This window comes from Festucalex cinctus, chromosome 8, assembly GCF_051991245.1.
Source record: "Festucalex cinctus isolate MCC-2025b chromosome 8, RoL_Fcin_1.0, whole genome shotgun sequence".
NCBI classification, from domain to species: Eukaryota; Metazoa; Chordata; class Actinopteri; order Syngnathiformes; family Syngnathidae; genus Festucalex; species Festucalex cinctus.
In genome coordinates, this window is record NC_135418.1 from 13787204 (window position 1) to 13802472 (window position 15269).

Sequence of the window (15269 nt, forward strand, 5' to 3'; positions counted from 1 at the left end):
TAAGCGGGGCAGGAAATTTGGTGGCTACAATGTTAAAAACACCACCACCAAAAGTAACTACCACAATGACAACAATATTGATAAATTAATAGCTCATTCAGTTTAGAAAATATATGAAGTGGCTGCTGTATGTAGACGAGAAATGATTGTGTGAAGGCTTTTTTTCCTCCCACTTTTTTGACATGCATCTCCTTCCACATACTTAATTTGACACACATCATTCCAATTTCATCATGTTCCAAAATTTTGCACCATGTGGGCTAGTAGTAATCTCATTCCAAACATTCACAGTTTTTTCCCCCCAAAATTCATCATTTGTCATCCCAAATGATTCATTCATTCGTAATGAAGACAAATTTACTGCAAATTGTTGTTAGCCATACATTACCAAAGGCACATTCACAATAATTTATTGATTTACATCTTTCAGTTAATTCAACTCAATTTGGGAATGATTCTCAACAAATTTTTCACCATTAATATACCCACAAAAATATTCCCTATTCATTCCCAATGCCACTTTCTACAAAATACATTTTCATCTTTCTTATTTACAATTTTAAAATTTAAAATGTTCAGTTACTTCAATTCACATGACAAAAATTCTGCTTTGCCAAAAAAAATAAAAAAATAAAATAAAAAATCAATGTTCCCAAATAAAGTTCTCACAAAAAAAGTCTTATTCATTCTTATTCATTTCTCTCTTGGAAATTATATCACCATGCAAAAAAAAAAAAAAAAAAAAAAAAAAAAACAATTTGCCAAAAATTCTACATTTTCAACACTACAGTTCTCACAAAATAATTCCTATTCATTCTTAATGACGCATTCAACAGATGAGATTCACATCAATCCCATTCCTAATTCTAAATGGTCCGCTTATTCATCATGGAAATTCTTTTCAACATGCCAAAATGAGACACATTCAACACAACATTCATTACATTGAATATCATTTTATATCTTTCTATATCATTCCATGTTTTTCAATATTACGCCACATCATTCCACATTTCAATATTTTTCCATACAGCATTCCAGCCTTCACACGCAAATTAATTTATTATTCTACATTCAATAATTGATATTAAACATAACAAACTGCTTGATGAAAACATATCAAGTGTGAACTATGACGAGTTACAGAAAACAGTCCAAATATTAAAACGCGAGCCTGCAGCTGATGTCTGATGTGTTGATGTGTCTAAATATACAATTGTATCATCATGGAACATTTGTGCACGCTCCCCGGGGCACAATCAGCTGCAGCTGGAGGTAAGATGTGCACAGCTATTTTTATGGAGGAGTGCAGAGACGTGTTATAGTTGTGACGCCTCACTTTGTCAGGAAAACATGTTGATTTGTGTCGACAGCTCCGAGCTCTGTCCATGGTCCTGATTCACGACCACATTGAAAGAAAGAGGCCAGGAAATTGTTCACTCAGTGATCCATGATGTGAGAACAGGGAGGAAGAAGAACAATCACACATCAGGAACTTGATTCACTTATTGTGGGTGAGTTAACTGTAGTTGAAGAAAAAGTTACACTTAGTTTTTCTTGGATTTTATCAAGATATTGTAGACCAAACATGTAGTTACAACTGAAGTAGCTTTTGCACAGTACAATACAAAACAATAATGTGATTAAGTATAGAATTAGAGATTCAACATTTATTCTAGATTTCAAGGGAACTAAATCTGGATTAAAACCAGATCTTGGAAGATTTGACACAGGTATACCTCAAGTGGCTATAGGAATTTTACCCATTACCCAATTCCCAAACATAATCAGATCCAGATGACACTTTAACCTAACTTGTTTTAGTACATATCACTTTTCACCCAATGCAAACAATATTTTCAAAATTGAATTAGAAAATATACAGCAAGCAAACTTTATGGAGGCAGTGTAGGTTCTTGTGAATGTGAGAGTCTTTTTCTATAGGCGTCGTGTGATTTGTGCCAACGGCATATTCCTCATTTTGCATAAAGTCAGATGGGATCAGCACCAGCTCCTTGCAAGGATGAATGGGATAAGTGCAACAGAAAATGAATGCATAGATCGACCAAGGTGGTAAGACTTTTATCAGATAAAAATCCATGCTGGGATTTAATATGAAACTGAAATCATTAATTGCATAACCGGAGAGCAAGAGCTTCTTCTGCTCGGTGGTAACAGCTAAAAAGGTACAATATATGAACAGTGAAATCAACGCCTGATACTGACCAGTATTTGCTATTGAGCTAAAGCACTGTAGCAACATTAATAACTTGGAACCAATGAAGAGCAAATCTCAAGTTGTCTGTACACTACACACACTAGTGTTGTCATGACTCGAGTCATGTAGGAGTAATGTTTGGGTCTTGTCTCATGTCTGGGGTCACGCCTGGGTTAAGTTTGAGTAGAGTTCATGACCGTGCGCCAGAGTTCATGACCTGTTACGTGTCTGTTTTGGTATTGATGTAACAGCATCCAGTTTCAACTCATTTTAGGCTATATTATGTCTGGACTATATGATGTCAAGGATCTTTTATGCTATATGATGTTTGTTGACCCCAGGAACAATCTGTAATTACGGAGTCAACAGCCAATCAGAGAATTTCATGTCAGTACTAGTACTCACATGTCTAGCCACAACCAATGAGATTGATTGACTGTCTATTTAAGGGTCTGAGAATTGTGTGTGTTTTGCCGGATTATTGCTCAACTGTTCTTGTGTACCGCTCTCTTAGTTACTGCGTCTCAATGTAAATAAATAGATAAAGACTTATTTGTGTCTGCGTTTGGGATCCTACCTGTCAGCACACAACAAGTGCAAAAGAGAATTTGGCTGAAGTGTTGTCAACAGTTACACATAATTTTCAAAAGGTGAAGAGAGGAATATGAATATTGTAGATTTGGCTGGCAGCAGCTAACACACAGACAGACACATGTTTTTTTTTAAATAGTTTTTCTTTCTAGTTAAGTGTCTTTTATGTGTTCTGGTCATCCTTTGTAGGAGCCTGGGCAGTATTCCTTCCATCATCCATGTTCCACATTTCTTTTGCCTGTTCCCAGCACCCTGCTGACTGATGCCATCCACACCATCATTAAGCCTCCAGTCATAAAACAACACGTCTTCCTTCCTATTTTGAGCTTGGTCAGAAAATAAAAAATAAAAATCCCATTTGTGTGCACATGCCTGTACTTATGTACCATGCTTGAAAAAGATTTAGAATAACGAAACATGAAGTTGCATAAATAATGATACAGTTTTACCCATGCATGATGTTGTCATGTTGCTGGGCTCTCAGTGTGTTTTCCTTGTCTCACAGTGCCTGATTAATGAGAGGGGCGTGTCCCCTGCACCACACCTGCAGTGCATCACCTATTAGGCCTTCATAAGGACTGGGACTCCTTGCAGCCACTGTCGCTGCTCCGTCTGCTCACAGCCATCGTCTAGTGTTTCTACTGTTTTTTGCCTTCGCTAATTATTATTATTATAGTCCAAGATTCTCGATTTTCATCTACGTATGTTGCTACGTCTCTTTTTGTTCCCACTGTTATGTGGCGTGTTTCATAGCTATAGTAAGTTGTTGCTTTCTTGTGTTTGCGGTTTGTAGCCTTCGGGTCTTTTTGTGTTGTGTTAATTTCCCTCCTTGTAATTTGCAAGCACCTTTTGTTAACCTTTTTCCTGGCTGTGTCCAGCGCTTTATGTTCATATTCACGTGTTTTGGTGAATAAAACCTCTCGCTTACTCCTCTGTGTTCTGTGATTCTGGGATCCACTCTCCGGTCGCACCGGAACCTTAACAGATGTATACTACACGCAAACAGTTAAACAGGACTAAGAAACGACAAGGCTATAACACCAATAATGTGAAGACCTCGAGTGTTTCCACTTAGAGAAATTCAATCCATAACCTAAGCAGGTTGAGTTTTCTGCTTTATGAGTAAGAACAGACCTGACCACAACACCTGCAATGTAATTAAAGCTAAACAAGTTCTATCAATCAGCTGCATTACCCAGAGGAGGAAGGAAGGCGGATAATGTAAAAGAAATCATGGAGGAAAAAGCTTCTGGGTGCACAACAACAGACTGATGGGTGCTGGGTGAGTTAAAAATAAATAAATAGCAGAGAGAAGAAAGAGAAATTGGTGGCAAGGTGTTTAAGCAGAGGCATGGAGACTTTTTGGGCAGTAGCCAAGGAAAACAAAATGAAACAATCTGCTGAAATCAGGTTTGGAGTGACCATGGTGATTACAGCAACTAGAACTGGCTCACCCAGAGAGAGGCCCTTAGGGAGCTGACTTCAGATAGACAAATACACACACGCCTAACCGTACAGTGTGTATGATTTACACACTTAGGTTTGAAGCATAATTGACTTTAGTGTGGCTTTCTGAATTAACTTTGACTTAGAGCAGAAACATTGAACACGGAGACTTATGTCATGTAACAGCGCAGTACATGAACAGTTCCACAAGCCAGAACTTATGGGATGCCAACCCATGCCAGTGTTGGGATGGCATTGCAGTCTATATTGAAAATTATTACATGAGTTACAACCACTGCTATAAAACCCTTTCAATCAATACAGGAAGATTTTAAGCCACAACTGTGATTACCTTTATCCAAGACAATACCATCCAGTTTACTATTCTAGGCACAGTTAAAAAGGTATAAATGTAGCAATATTTTATAATAGTTGCATGTGTAATGTAATATAAGAGATCAAAAAGTAAACATTTACAATATTTGTAGGTGTATACAGATCTATATGTCTCATCACATCAAAACTATGTAACTAAATGAGCAGAGAGGGGTTTTATGGCCAAATGTTTAGGTGACATATAAGGATTTACAACTCTTTCTATGGAAGTATTTCAAATATATTAAAATATATATCGCACTCATATACTCACAAACCCTTATATGCAGGTATGCGACACAAATGCGCCATAATTGTTAGTCTCCCTTGGCTATGGTTTGGCCTTCCTTAGTACATGTTGCTGATGAAAGAGAGACCAGAGGACTTCCTCTGTCAGTTTCGTTAAGTATCATCTGTGCTCTCCCGCTAGCACCCTGCTGATTGACGCTATCTACACTATTATTACGCCTCTGGTAATGAAATAACACTTCCTCCTTCCTATTTTGAGCTTTTTGGCATCATATCAGCAGATATTGTCTTCCACCGATTGTTTGATTGATTGACTGACAGGGGTTGAATTCACTTTTAACATGAGGAAGAAGGTTTTGTTTTGCTTTGTGTTATTTTATTTTGAACCGTTGCCTAAAGACTGTGTCAAATACAAACAAACAAACCTTTCCAACAATAGCTTATTGGATCTTAAAAGCACAAAATCATTACTGGTGTAAAAATGTGTTGAGGTCTAAGTCCACATTTCTACTAATTCATATTTTTTGTATGGAATTCATGGACGCCGTGTCCACCAGGCCAAAGAACAAAAGGACCAACGTTTAAAAGCTAACATCTGTGATGGTCTGGAGGTGTTAGTGTCTATGGCTTGGGGTAACTTGCACATCCGAGTAGGCACTGTTCATACTGAAAGGCAGTTTTGGGAGAGTGCTGCCATCCCAGCAAGGTTTTTTCAGGGACATCCTGCTTATTTCATTCAGCAAGACAATGCAAACAGCATGGCTTGGTAGTAAAGGAGTATGAGTACTAGACTGGCATGCCAGCAGTCCAGACCTGTCTCCCATTGAAAATGTGTGACACATTATGAAGAAAAAAATGGACCATATAAACACTGGCCTGTTGAGCAACTGAAGTTTTACATCAAGATAGAATGGGAAATAATTCGGTAACACTTTATAATAACTACCCGTTATAACTAGTTAATAGACCATTAGTAAACTGTTAATTAATGAGTTATTAATGACTTATTAAATGTTTGTTAACTGTTTGTTAAGGTTTTAAAATGATGTCTATAAATAGTAAAAAATTTATTTTTAAACTGTTAGTTATTGAGCTCTAAATGACTTGTTAACTGTATAGTAATTATTCATAACTATATTTTATAAATTAGTAATACATCGTTAACAAGCTATTAGAAAATTACTTACTAATGACTTTATAAGTATTACTTCATAGTTTGTATAGGTTATTGGGACGTTATTATAAAGTTGCCACTATTCCTCATTTATTACGTGTTAGTAAATGTGGAGTAGTTGCAACTTTAGAATAACGTCCCAATAACATAAATAGAGTAATAACTAATATTTAAGTAGTAGATTAACTCACTTCTTTACAGCAGTTGTTAATAGTTTGTTAACCATCTACTAATACTATACCAGTGAAACTTTGTAGAGGAGCACATGAGTGGAAAAAGTTCAATGGTACGGAAAATTGATATTTAGGCATGGTAAGGCATAGTAATTTTATATTTTAAATTTCACCTTCAAATTCTGTACTTTCAACTTGTTCCACCTGTTTGTTGTTTGACAAAGTTTCATAGTTATTAGTAGATGGTTAACATCTACTATGTAAAGAATTAGCTAATATATAAGTTAAATATTAGTAAGTAGCTAATTTATACTATTGGGATATTATCGTAAAGTTGCAACTGTTCCTCATTTAATAACAGTTAATAAATGAGGAATAGCTACCACTTTAGAATAACGTCCTAATAACAGATATAAACTATTAACTGATACTTAACAAGTCATTATTAAGTAATTTACTAATAGTTTGTTAACTTAGTATTACTAATTTATAATATATAGTTACAAATGATTAATATACAGTTAACAAGTCATTTATAACTCAATAACTAACAGTTTAATAATGACATATTAACTGTTTATAGTCATAAGTATAAATCCTTAACAAACATTTAACAAACATTTAATAAGTCATTAACAACTCATTAATTAACAATCAACTAATGATCTATGAACTACTTATAACGGATAGTTATTATAAAGTGTTACCAATAATTCTAACAACAGAGCTTTAACGAACGTGTCCTCAATTTACAAAACACTTAATGAGTAGAAGGAACAGAGGAAAGTTCATGTAACACAGTGGTAAACACGCCCCTGTCACAGCTTTTTGGGAACATATTGCAGTAATCAAATTCAAGTAAGTAAGTAAGTGTAGGAAGAATTGTAAATAATAAGTTATTATACAATTGTGAGTGTGGCTGTGTGTTCGTCTCTGTGTGCCCTGCAATTGGCTGGCAAACAGTTCAGGGTGTACCCCGCCTACTGCCCGAAGCCAGATGGGATAGGCTCCAGCACCCCTGTGATCCTTGTTAGGAGTAAGGGGTTAAGAAGATGGATGGATGGATGGATGGAGTTATCATACTTTTGCTGCAATGAAGAATTGCTTCTGCTTGCAGTGAAGAATGCTTTGCTCTGCTCCGCACCGACCTTCACATAGCCTAGCTATATGTTATCTTAACAAAAGATGACTCAAAAGCACAAGAACATCTAACCTAAGTCCGCCTTTTGTCTGTTAAGAAATGATTGCAAACTTGACCACACGTACTCAGCAATCTTCCACGCACATCCACACACACATAGACAAACAAGTACACATCTGTCCCAACTATGCCTTGCATTTGCATTTTTAGGAATGGAACACCCATGTAACTAGGGGCGTGGCAACCAAATAAAAGGAGAGGGTGAGGAGAGGATTCTTTTAGAGAGTGCAAAAGTGAATTGTATCAGCCAGTTCCTCTCCTCGCCGAGTCTTATCTCCTTTTTGTGTCGTGTTTAATACATGTCAAACTGGTAAACCTGACAGTAAATAAGTCAGTCAGTCAGTAAGTAAGTAAAGTTTGGCAATTTAAAGTTAAAATGTCAATATTTTGTCTTTGTAGTGTATACAATTAAATATAAATGGAAAATATTCTCCAAATCGTATTCTGTATTTATTGACATTTTACAAAACCCAACTTCAAACTGGGGCTTGCAATTCAGGTATATGCAAGAATCACTGTATCAAGATGGCAAATATATACATATTTTTTTACTAGTGCATGTAGTGGAAAGGAAAGAGGTTGTTGTTGAACTTCTTAGTTGAGGAAGATTGATGCTGTATGTCCGAACAGCAACAAACTTGGCAGACAGTGACGCTTGGATCTTTGGCCGTGAGAGTTTCCACTGACAGTTTGCTGTAATGACCCTCTCGGCAGGGTGACGTTTTTTGTGGGGAGTGGGAGAGCAAATGTGGGGGTGATGGGTGGCGGCAGCGGGTGACATGTACAAGGGAAGGGGACAGTTGCCAGCAGAAACTGTGGGAGGGGAATGAGCTTCTCTCCAGCCTCCAGGGGACTAACACTCCAGCTGCATTACTGTCATATTGGAGTCCATTTTGGCCACACATTGGCCCATCAGCTACTTTGACTCCCCACTGTCTGTTCAGTCAGCCAGTGACAGCTCCTACTTGAGGCACTTGTAAAGAATCAAAGACGAACATTTCTGAGTAAAACACCCAGAAAGTCATCATCGATGTTGTGATTCATCTGTAAAATGATGCTGAGACATTTTTGATTGAGAACCAAAGAAAAAGATAAATGAGCCGCATTTGCAGAAAAAAAAAAAAGGCATTACGATGATGCTTTTGTGTTTCAGCAGCTGTGCGCTGTTGACGAGCCCATGCAGAGTGACAGAAAGCAAGAGCAGAGGAGAGGAGAACTGACCGAGAAAGAACGACAAAGACCAAGCAAGTGGGCAACAGGGAGAAAATGAGCACAATGGACAAAAAGAGACAGAAGAATCAATGGCGGAGTGTCTGATAGATGCTGTCTATGGGGGTCATTATCGGCCAATGGGTGTCTCTGGCATGGGATCGCAGGAAATGTGACAGATAATTAGGAGGTGGTGATTTAAAGGGAGAAAAGCAAGCCATGGCTAAAGGCAACACAGTCGATAGACAGAAGCAATAAGTCAATAGAATAAACAATGTCGGCGTGCTCGGTGTACTTATGCACTACCAAATCAAATATAGCATGATGGGCTCCGCCGCCATGTAAGTTGCTTCTGCATATGGATGTGCGACCAATTGGCAACTCTGCCTTCGAGTGTGTGTAAATGCTTCACATTCATTTACACGGAAACGGTTGTATGCATTCACGAAGGTGACTGCTTTGAATTGCGTTTGTTTTTAATAGCGCACAGGATATTTAAAAAGCTATTCCCGTAATCTTCTTCTGATTGCTCCTTCCTGAAGTCTAAATTCAGAATCCTCTGGCATTTATAGTGGAATACATTTGAGTACCAAAACAGAGTATAAATATTTTGAGGCGGTAATGGTTGACTGGCTGTCACTTCAGATCAAACTCCTCCATATCTTCCCTGGTGCAGGTTTGGGATGTTTGACTGTCTCTCTGCTTATCTGTCGAAGTGACTGCAGGTCTGTTTGCCTATATGTCTGTTCGTCCGTCCGTCTGTCCGTCCCTCAATCCTGACCAAACTGGCACATTGCCTGCCCTCTGCCACATGATTAGCCTGGAAGCAGCAGTGAAATTGATTTGAAGTGGCCTCAAAGCATATGAAAGATTGATGCCTCGCGTCAACTGCAGCCACTTGAATAGCTTAGCCTTCCCTCCTCTAAAATGCTGACAAAGTGAAAATCTAGTACAAGTTTTAGTGTTCTTTTCTCTCTTGAACTAAATTAAAAGTAACCAACAAAAATGAACAATTTATTCATAGGACACATGCAGTTACATTAGAATGGTTTTAATTATTGCAGCAACACAAAAGCACTTTTTCTGAGAAGCACTTCCATTACAAACACTTTTACACAGCACTAGACATAAGTGGATTAAAATTGAATTATTTCTCTCAGGCATAAACAATGCAAAGAAAACACTGAGGAAATATTCCAATTTGACTCCTTCTCAAATAGTGAGGTGAGATCCTGGGAGATGGGTGCTCCCCCCCAACTACAATAAAGTGTCATTTCACATCCACTACAGTAGGTGGCAGTGGCACTATCTATCCATTTTCTTAACCGCTTATTCCTCACCAGGGTCGCAGGGGTGCTGGAGCCTATCCCAGCTGGCTTCAGGCAGTAGGCAGGGTACACCCTGAACTGGTTGCCAGCCAATTACAGGGCACACAGAGACGAAAAAACACCCACGCTCACAATTCAGAGCACCCAATTAACCTGCCGAGCATGTTTTTCGAATGTGGGAGGAGACCCACGCAGGCACAGGGAGAACATTCAAACTCCACCCAGGAAGGCTGAAGCCTGGGTTCAGTGACACTAATGTTTTTTTGTTTTGTTTTTTTTAGGCAAATTGATGCCCTTCAGTTTTACTGTTACAGGCTAAAATACAATGTTAAATAAAATGAGTACAATAGAGGTGTGTGAAACGTTTTCTTATTCCCGGATGGGGGAGGCGGCTAGACTATGTATGTTTTCTTCTTCCTTCCTTAACCGAAAATAATTGGGAAGCACTGCTCTGAAAGCAACTAGTTGCTTACTATATTGGTGTGCTTCACAACCTCCTTACTAAAGACTCCATGAGTAATTCCAGCACCATTTCGGTGGTGGGGGTCCTTCATTTATAAATGTTATAAACATGACTGCCACAAACACCACCATGCAGTAAAATTTGACAATTTTACATTTATTTCTAGTCCATTATATTTGGCTGGCAGCCAGTTGGAAGTTTCATTCTGGTTCATTTTTATTTTGTTTTGAGTTTTGTTTTGAAATGTGTGTTGTTTTTTTAAAAGAAATTGTTTTAGTTTAGTTTTTATTAGCTTAAGTGTTTTTTCATGTGTGTATTTCCCAGTTAGTATTTTGTACTAAATACTCACACAGTAGGTTACCTGTATTCGATCTGTGTATGTTGTTTTTAAAATACTATATTTTTTAACAGTCCACAGACTTTAAAGCACAATAAGTACAGCGCATAATACCACTTGCATCACAACCCTAACATGTTAAAATAAGCTGGCGCGTTCCATCCCTTGTTTGCCAAGTTGCCAACTTCTAAAGTGGGTTTTTGGGCCACAAATGAATTTAATTTCTTGAATTCCTGTTGAGAAGTCTTAAACCCGGTTGTACTAGCTAGTTATTTTAATATGAGCCAAAAAAAAAAAAAAAAAAGGAGAGCCGTTGTTACATAACATCTCTGAATGGGAGCCATCTGAGTCGTTACGCAATTTGACAACTAGGGGTGATGTTGTCTAGTGGCGCTTTTGTTTTGGCTGCTGCTAGTTACCACAAAGTTAAAGGACCACGACTCCCAGACGACTGTTCGACGTTCCTTCTTCCGGCAAACAGAATTGATATCATGCTGCCAAAATACATTTAAAATCAACTCCAAAGGCTCATGTATTGAGTTTTAATTTTTTAATTCTATTTCGTTAGTGAAAAAGTTTTTAACATTTCGTTTTCAATAGTTTATTTTTGTGTTAACTAAAATAAACTTATAGAAACACGAGTCGACTCCTGTTTCTATAGTCTTGAACAAGCCTGAAAGTATCACGTCTCCTGTCTGAAACTACCATGCATGACAAAACTGTGCACTATATCCACTAAATAAATAAGCGACACTATCATGTGTGTGCGTTTGCCCAGCATGTGTGGCTTTGCATGAGTCATTTAAATACTACATATTGAAGACACTGATAACAGTCCCGTTTTTAAAATGATGACGTTTTATGATGATGAAAAGAGACATGCATACGCACACAAACACTGCTAAGGCATAATCCCAAACATCAAAACCAAGCAAACAAAAAAAGCGCAAAGCTGAAAACGGATATTTTGGGGCAGGGAGCCAGTCACAATCATGGCACGACACAGCAGCAGATGTTCCCATTCATTGCTTTCATATTCCCAAATAAATAATAACATTTAGCCATATTTATGACATTTTTGGCCTACATAGCAACTTACTGCCACGCCCCAGTTGGGAAGCTAATTAGCATTCTACTCAGCAAATAAATGAAAGTGGGGGGGACATCTTCCCTATCAGGTTAGCACTGTTGATACCATCCATAAAAATGCAGATATGAAATGAGATGGATACAATGTTAGAAAATCATTTCAGATTAATTAACCTCTATTAATAATGGCTCTTTGAGGAGATGTGTTTGTATAAAACAAGTCGGGCATCCAGCAGTGAATTTTCTTTGGCAATTTTGTGTCAACTCTGCACACACACACGCGCATACACGCAGAGTCGTGACAGGATGCAGCTAATCTCATTGTGATTAATGCTAAAGGAAAAATCACAGATCCTTGCTTTAGCACAATGCAATCAGCTCTACTCAGAAATGAGATTTCTGCCCAGGCTCCAATCTTTGTATCAATCATCTCACCCTGAATGCACCAATCAACGTGCCTTGTTTCAGTGCCAACTAATGGAAGTCAGTCAAATTATCGCCGGCGAAATTTGACTTGGAAATGGAAGGGAGAGGAAAAGAAACAAATAGCGAACGAATGTCAGTTATTCTTGATGAGGACACTGATTGTGGCAATTTCCCCAACCTAATGCCGCCTGTCAAAACTCAGATAAGAGGCTGCAAAATGGAACAGCGAGACAGTTTTGTTGGAGCATTTGAAGAGCACTTTGCTGTGACACGCTGCACTGTCTCCCCATTAGCCAAAGAAATGCCCTTCACTGGAACTTTGAAGATAATTAAACACATAATGGATATCACTGTCACTCTCCGACTTGTTTGCTCATTTGTCTAAGTGTGGCGGCTGCAATTGAGACCCTATTAAAAGGGAATAAATCGCTTGGTTACTAAGTCATTTCACCATCTAGAAAAATGTGTGTGTCTTACTACCAAGTAATGAGGAGTTCTCTATATCATGAACCCTTGATTCATTTCCTTTCATCAAAAGTCATTATGTGGAAAAGTTCTCAAATGCCCAGAGGGTTAATTACCAAAATCAGGGTGTGGTCTGTACATATTATACACAGTAAATTCTGTAGAGTAAATTTTATTATTTATAGAGGGACCAAATAGACACAGTTTTAGATTAGGGTAACATTTACACTAGGAAGAGAGCAAAATAAATAAAAAATAAAATAATAAAAAAATAAAAGTCACTCAGTTGGGTTGAGAAATGAAACTCATGACCTTCAGCTTGGGAGGCTGCCACACAACCACCTGAGCTATGCCCCTCCCACTGTTATCACCAAGAAACCAAAGACGTCTTTTTGGTCTCTTTAAGTTGATTCCATGGAATCATGGAATCAGCTGCAGCTGACATGAGCAAAATACAAACAGAGGAGCTGCGTGGCTCAGGGAGTTAATCGGCTGAAGCTCGTGAGTTCGTTCCTCCACCCTTTAGTCACTTTTATTTTTTCCACATCATTAATTTACTCTCTTCCAAGTTTAAATATTACTTAGAAATTTAGTCTATTTGGTCCCACTCTAAATATAGTAAAATTTACTCCACATAATTTCCTGAATACATATGTATCATAGGTATAAATACTAGATATTTGCAATTTCTGGAGAAATTGTGTGTGAAGGTTGAAAGACAGAATTAAAAAAAAAAAAAAAAACTTGAAGCATGTGGAATAATTTGGAATAATATGGAATTAGGTGATTATGTTGAAGCTGGAATGGTTTTAGTTGGTCAATATACTGTACATGGAAACCAAAGGTGAATATGTACATATTTGGGACTTTAGAACATTTTGTGAATTTTGTTAATGGGAGTAATAAATGAGATGCCTTGAATGATCTGCATGTTTTTATAGTTTGGATTACATTACTTTGAATCTGTAAAGTAATGTTGAGGGATGAGTGAATAGTGTAGAATATCGTCCTATTATGGGAATCTATTTGGGCACAAAAATGGGAAGTTTTGGTATGCGCAAAATTTTTGCACGTTGAAAATTGTTTATAAGGTGAATTGAATAAGCAAAATGAATCATAATTTTGAGTGTGCCAATGGAAATGAATTGTAAATAAATATTGAAGGAAATTCAGCCTCATTTGGAATGTGTGGGGGATCTTTAGGTGAAAAATGTTGAATTATGCGAAAACCATAAATTTTTGCAATTACAAAAAATGGAAGCCTCTAATGGTGTGAATTTTTGGAATATGTTGAAATTGGAACAACGTCAACCAGAAGAATTATTTGGAAGGAGAGAGATGTAACAAAAATTAGGCTTTCAGCCTTCGCACAAATATTAGTGTAAATCATTTCAAAAGTGTATGATGGAGGCACACTTATGCTGGAACAAAAAAGGGCCAAACAATTTCCACTTTGGAAGTATCCAAAATGACCCAAAGAAAACCTTAAGGATTACAAATAAGAGGGAATTCACGGGGCCAATCTTAAATGGAGATTTTGAACTCAAATACTTAAGTGGAGCGTGTCAAGGGGTTACAAAATACACTTGCAGGCTCTGTCATTTCATTTCCAATTCTTCCCAATCCATTTAATGGCTAGACATTTGTTTCATTTAAATTACTGAAACAGAAATCTATTTCCATTCTCTATGTCTTTGATGATATCGTCTGTGTATGTTATCACAGATAATCATAATTGTAGATGTCATATCTATAATAGAAACACAACTAGTAAAAAGCACATCCCAAAAACAAACTTCCGAACTTATAATTTCCTTTTCATCTGGTATTTCTACATTTTAATTTTAGTCTTATCTGTCCTTTTCATCTCTTTGCTTTCTCTTTCTCTCTCCATCTTTCATCCGTTTATGCTGATGTGCTCCAGAGGCCTCAGGACTCAGTGTCAAGCTTGTCTTTCTGTTCATCACTTTTCATCTCACTTTTTTGAGTCCCAGCACACCATTCTCGCTTCGGTCTTGGCCTTCTATGCTCTGAGGAGCAGCGTGGCGGCAAGGCCTGCATGCTGCTGACTGATTACTGTAATTCATACACTTTAATTAGCTGCACAAACCATTGGCCACAATTTGACTGTTACAGAATGTTCTGTGGCAGCAGCTAGCATTGAAACTGGCTTTATCTGTTTGAGGGGTGGGAGGGAGCTAAAGTGACCATGGTACATATATCTATACTGTATTGCTGAGTAAATTACAGTGACACTATTTAAAACTGTCACTCTTCAATTTCTGTTCAAGCTTAACAGACTCCACCTTTTCATCTCAGATATGTATGATGTATTGCCAATGGCAGTTACATGCACTGTCATCTTCTAAAACTTATTATTTTTGTTTTGTTTTAGCTAGGTTTGATTGACATGGTCATGTGACAACACATGCACCCGCCACACTAGTGTAAGTATGAATCACCAGATCAATTGTGTCACACTTGTTCCACAAAAGGCAAAGTGAGTTGTAGCAATGCGGATACGC

The 15269-nt window shown here is 37.6% G+C and overlaps 1 protein-coding gene across 6 annotated transcripts in view; it reads right to left on the reverse strand.

Moving 5' to 3' along the window:
* Positions 1 to 229: 229 nt before the first annotated feature.
* Positions 230 to 15269, reverse strand: part of LOC144024108 (uncharacterized) — a 77288-nt gene continuing 62248 nt past the window's right edge. For 4 of the 6 annotated variants that reach the window (XR_013284680.1, XM_077530192.1, XM_077530193.1 and 1 more), the window contains one exon: positions 230 to 1394. Coding sequence is in view for 5 of the 6 variants with exons in the window: in XM_077530192.1 (XP_077386318.1) it covers positions 1344 to 1394 (51 nt within the window). In the remaining variant the exon portion in view is untranslated. Of the gene's footprint in view, positions 1524 to 15269 lie in introns of all 6 variants that reach the window. The other 2 variants (XM_077530195.1, XM_077530194.1) reach the window with 1 other exon arrangement.